At 45.9% G+C, this 5,363-nt stretch overlaps 1 protein-coding gene across 1 annotated transcript; it reads right to left on the reverse strand.

The window, feature by feature from the left end:
- Window positions 1-3,332: 3,332 nt before the first annotated feature.
- Window positions 3,333-4,568, reverse strand: LOC138356974 (uncharacterized). Its single transcript, XM_069313505.1, has one exon. The coding sequence runs from the start codon at window positions 4,566-4,568 to the stop codon at window positions 3,333-3,335; it is 1,236 nt and encodes a 411-aa protein (XP_069169606.1).
- Between the last annotated feature and the right edge of the window lie 795 nt (window positions 4,569-5,363).

The raw sequence follows: 5,363 nt of genomic DNA on the forward strand, positions 1-5,363 counted from the left end.
ATAATACAATGAGTGATTATACTGTATAATACTGTATTATGTCTCCTTGTAAGGTGGTGTATATGTTTCCCACTAGATTAAAGAGGAAGTATTTAGCGTGTAGAGAGATGACGTGAGGAGTGACCTAAGGTGTCCTCGACATTTATGGAGCTCAATAATACAACTAACAACAATTATAGGCGGGAGATTTACACGAACAATTGTATTCACTTTACCTGATGGAACTGAGTGTCCCAGAACAACGTTTGGGTGATGCTGTGGATGCTGGAGGCCCTTCATCTCCCACTGAGAGCCTGTCAGTGGGGGGAGGGGGGTAAAGCATCCTCTCCACAGATGTGATCTCATCTTCAGAAGACAATAAGAGACCGTCTGGTACACAGGGGAACACAGACACACACATACATTTCGTCCGCAACACAGGGGGCACTATGATATCAGATCTTATACCACAGCGGATGAAAAGATGAAAGCGTAAGTCTTTTCTATGGCTGCTGCAACACTGATGACAACTCGGGGTTGTCGCCCCTGACGTTGATGTCTGTTAATGACTCCTGGCGTGATGATAGAGCGTTGTCTGGCGATACTTCTTACTACCATGTTAAGTAACGGTGAGGGACACTTGACAGTGGTTACTGTCAACGGTGAGGGACACTTGACAGTGGTTACTGTCAACGGTGAGGGACACTTGACAGTGGTTACTGTCAACGGTGAGGGACACTTGACAGCGGTTACTGTCAACGGTGAGGGACACTTGACAGCGGTTACTCTCAACGGTGAGGGACACTTGACAGTGGTTACTGTCAACGGTGAGGGACACTTGACAGTGGTTACTATCAACGGTGAGGGACACTTGACAGTGGTTACTGTCAACGGTGAGGGACACTTGACAGCGGTTACTGTCAACGGTGAGGGACACTTGACAGCGGTTACTCTCAACGGTGAGGGACACTTGACAGCGGTTACTGTCAACGGTGAGGGACACTTGACAGTGGTTACTGTCAACGGTGAGGGACACTTGACAGTGGTTACTGTCAACGGTGAGGGACACTTGACAGTGGTTACTGTCAACGGTGAGGGACACTTGACAGTGGTTACTGTCAACGGTGAGGGACCCTTGACAGTGGTTACTGTCAACGGTGAGGGACACTTGACAGTGGTTACTGTCAACGGTGAGGGACACTTGACAGCGGTTACTGTCAACGGTGAGGGACACTTGACAGCGGTTACTCTCAACGGTGAGGGACACTTGACAGCGGTTACTCTCAACGGTGAGGGACACTTGACAGTGGTTACTGTCAACGGTGAGGGACACTTGACAGTGGTTACTGTCAACGGTGAGGGACCCTTGACAGTGGTTTCTGTCAACGGTGAGGGACATAAACTGACGCTGGTGTTCTAACTCAGTTCGTCTCTGTCTATTACTTTTTAATATATTCAAATTTAATCTACATAAATTAAAATGTAAATGTTCGTTTGTTCAAAACCGCTGATCTCCCAAAGTTCTTCACCGATTTCTTCTACATTTTGACACAACGTTCTATTCGCATCTGAGCAGGTTCTTATATACATATTATATACATGTCACGTCTGTGACGGGGAAACTAATATGCTTTTTCGGAAAACAGCGCTGTACTAAATATGTTACTATTCCATTTAAATTTTCTGATTGCTCTCATAAATAGAATTTTAATAGATTTCGATTTATTTTCATTTTGATTTAATTATTTTGTGTGACATTGCGTTGGAACTGAGCTGTGTTGTTAACCATATGTTCATTTTATGACTATAGTTTTTTTGTATAAAAAAACTATTGTTTTTAAATAAAAAAAAAATTGTTTTGTTTCTCATTTCGTTTTTTAACAGCTTTCCTTATATTTCAGTGATGGGAAAATCAGATCATTTGAAGTTCCCAATTTTCTGATTGGAACATCAGATCATTTGGGAATGCATCGGACGAGGGAGTGGGGAATGGTGGGGAGGACGAGGGGACGACGGACGAGGGGACGACAGTGGGGGATGGTCGGGAGGACGTGGTGACGGGGAAGAGGGGAGGAATGGTGGGGAGGAGTGGGAGAGACAGGGGAAGGTTGCTGTGGCTGGGTACAGTTAGTTATGAAATAAAGATCAAATTTTCGGACTCTTCCGATTTTTTTTAATCAGAAGCGATTGTCTGAGCGGCGTTCATTAATCAGTAACATCCTTGTTGACGTCTACTGGCGGTACCTTACAAGACACTGGCCGGAACTTGAGTGACGTCTACTGGCGGTATCTTACAAGACACTGGCCGGAACTTGAGTGACGTCTACTGGCGGTATCTTACAAGACACTGGCCGGAACTTGCGTGACGTCTACTGGCGGTATCTTACAAGACACTGGCCGGAACTTGAGTGACGTCTACTGGCGGTATCTTACAAGACACTGGCCGGAACTTGCGTGACGTCTACTGGCGGTATCTTACAAGACACTGGCCGGAACTTGCGTGACGTCTACTGGCGGTATCTTACAAGACACTGGCCGGAACTTGCGTGACGTCTACTGGCGGTATCTTACAAGACACTGGCCGGAACTTGCGTGACGTCTACTGGCGGTATCTTACAAGACACTGGCCGGAACTTGCGTGACGTCTACTGGCGGTATCTTACAAGACACTGGCCGGAACTTGAGTGCCCGGATCAGTGCCGCAATAATCTCTTGGTCAAAGGTCTTCCTCGACCTTTATATCAGAGACGGACGTCAATGGGACCCACATATCCCCAACCTTTAAGCTGACCTTTAACTATTAAAATGTCATAAAAGTTTCTACACCAACATTCCAACATTTTATGTCCTGATAAATTAATATAGGAACAGTCTTTAGGTACTTTATTAAACCGCTCAATCAATTAGTTTAATTCAGTAACCTACTCTGGTTTACTGAATACTTCAGTAAGTCAGTATACAGTAAACTTTAACGCAGAACTTATAGACTGTAAATTATTTTATGACCGCAAAGATGACTTTTATTGGTCTAGGGACCGCGAGAAGGGTCTTCAAATGATCCCTTCAGAAATTAGTTAATTACAAAGGGTCATCAGACCCAAAGGATCATTACTCGGCCACAAAAAGTTATTAATCATGAATGAATATTTTTTTATTGTTTTTCGAAAAGTTGATTTTTACCCTAGCAAAAATATTAATTTTTAAAAAATGATTATTTTCAGGATGTACAGGTGATCCCTATTATTATTATTATTATTATTATTATTATTATATCTATTTATTTTTTAGAATTAAACAAATATTTCAATATTTTTCTGTTGGGAATCTAAGTAATTTAGGATTTTTTTCAAAACTTATAGATCAAATTTGAAGCCTGGACGTGTGCACTCTGGCGGCATGAAGCCTGGACGTGTGCACTCTGGCGGCATGAAGCCTGGACGTGAGCACTCTGGCGGCATGAAGCCTGGACGTGTACACACTGGCGGCATGAAGTCTGGACGTGAGCACTCTGGCGGCATGAAGCCTGGACGTGAGCACTCTGGCGGCATGAAGCCTGGACGTGAGCACTCTGGCGGCATGAAGCCTGGACGTGTGCACTCTGGCGGCATGAAGCCTGGACGTGTGCACTCTGGCAGCATGAAGCCTGGACGTGTACACTCTTGCGGCATGAAGCCTGGACGTGTGCACTCTGGCGGCATGAAGCCTGGACGTGTACACTCTGGCAGCATGAAGCCTGGACGTGTACACACTGGTGGCATGAACCCTGGACGTGTACACTCTGGCGGCATGAAGCCTGGACGTGTGCACTCTGGCGGCATGAAGCCTGGACGTGTGCACTCTGGCGGCATGAAGCCTGGACGTGTGCACTCTGGCGGCATGAAGCCTGGACGTGAGCACTCAGGCGGCATGAAGCCTGGACGTGTGCACTCTGGCGGCATGAAGCCTGGACGTGTGCACTCTGGCGGCATGAAGCCTGGACGTGTACACTCTGGCGGCATGAAGCCTGGACGTGTACACTCTGGCGGCATGAAGCCTGGACGTGTGCACTCTGGCGGCATGAAACCTGGACGTGTACACTCTGGCGGCATGAAGCCTGCACGTGTGCACTCTGGCGGCATGAAGCCTGGACGTGTACACTCTGGTGGTATGAAGCCTGGACGTGTGCACTCTGGCGGCATGAAGCCTGGACGTGTACACTCTGGCGGCATGAAGCCTGGACGTGTACACTCTGGCGGCATGAAGCCTGGACGTGTGCACTCTGGCGGCATGAAGCCTGGACGTGTGCACTCTGGCGGCATGAAGCCTGGACGTGTGCACTCTGGCGGCATGAAGCCTGGACGTGTGCACTCTGGCGGCATGAAGCCTGGACGTGTGCACTCTGGCGGCATGAAGCCTGGACGTGTGCACTCTGGCGGCATGAAGCCTGGACGTGTACACTCTGGCGGCATGAAGCCTGGACGTGTGCACTCTGGCGGCATGAAGCCTGGACGTGTACACTCTGGCGGCATGAAGCCTGGATGTGCTAATATTTTGCCTTGAGAATTATTACCACTTGTAATCCCCTTGTAGTGGAGCCCATCTGAGCACATGAGATGTACTTATCCTGAAATATGAGGTGTACATATCCTGAAATATGAGGTGTACACATCCTGAAATATGAGGTGAACATTTCCTGAAATATCTGGTGTACACATCCTTAAATATGAGGTGTTCATATCCTGAAATATGAGGTGTACATATCCTGAAATATGAGGTGTACATATCCTGAAATATGAGGTGTACATTAACTGAAATATGAGGTGTACATATCCTGAAATATGAGGTGTACATATCCTGAAATATGAGGTGTACACATCCTGAAATATGAGGTGTACATTAACTGAAATATGAGGTGTACATATCCTGAAATATGAGGTGTACATATCCTGAAATATGAGGTGTACATATCCTGAAATATGAGGTGTACACATCCTGAAATATGAGGTGTACATATCCTGAAATATGAGGTGTACATATCCTGAAATATGAGGTGTACATATCCTGAAATATGAGGTGTACACATCCTGAAATATGAGGTGTACACATCCTGAAATATGAGGTGTACATATCCTGAAATATAAGGTGCACATATCCTGAAATATGAGGTGTACATATCCTGAAATATGAGGTGTACACATCCTGAAATATGAGGTGTACACATCCTGAAATATGAGGTGTACATATCCTGAAATATAAGGTGCACATATCCTGAAATGAGAGATACTACTTACGATTAAGACAAACTTAATTAATAAATAGTTTCCTATTTCTAGCCACGCTAGGCCTACTAACTTTTTTTTATTAGGCAGTGAGCAGCTTCACATTGTGTCAACCATGGCCCGAGT

Source organism: Procambarus clarkii, chromosome 75 (assembly GCF_040958095.1).
Source record: "Procambarus clarkii isolate CNS0578487 chromosome 75, FALCON_Pclarkii_2.0, whole genome shotgun sequence".
NCBI classification, from domain to species: Eukaryota; Metazoa; Arthropoda; class Malacostraca; order Decapoda; family Cambaridae; genus Procambarus; species Procambarus clarkii.

Coding starts and splice junctions, on each gene's coding strand:
- LOC138356974 (XM_069313505.1), bottom strand. CDS start 4,568: ATGTGCTCAGATGGGCTCCACTACAAGGGGATTACAAGTGGTAATAAT.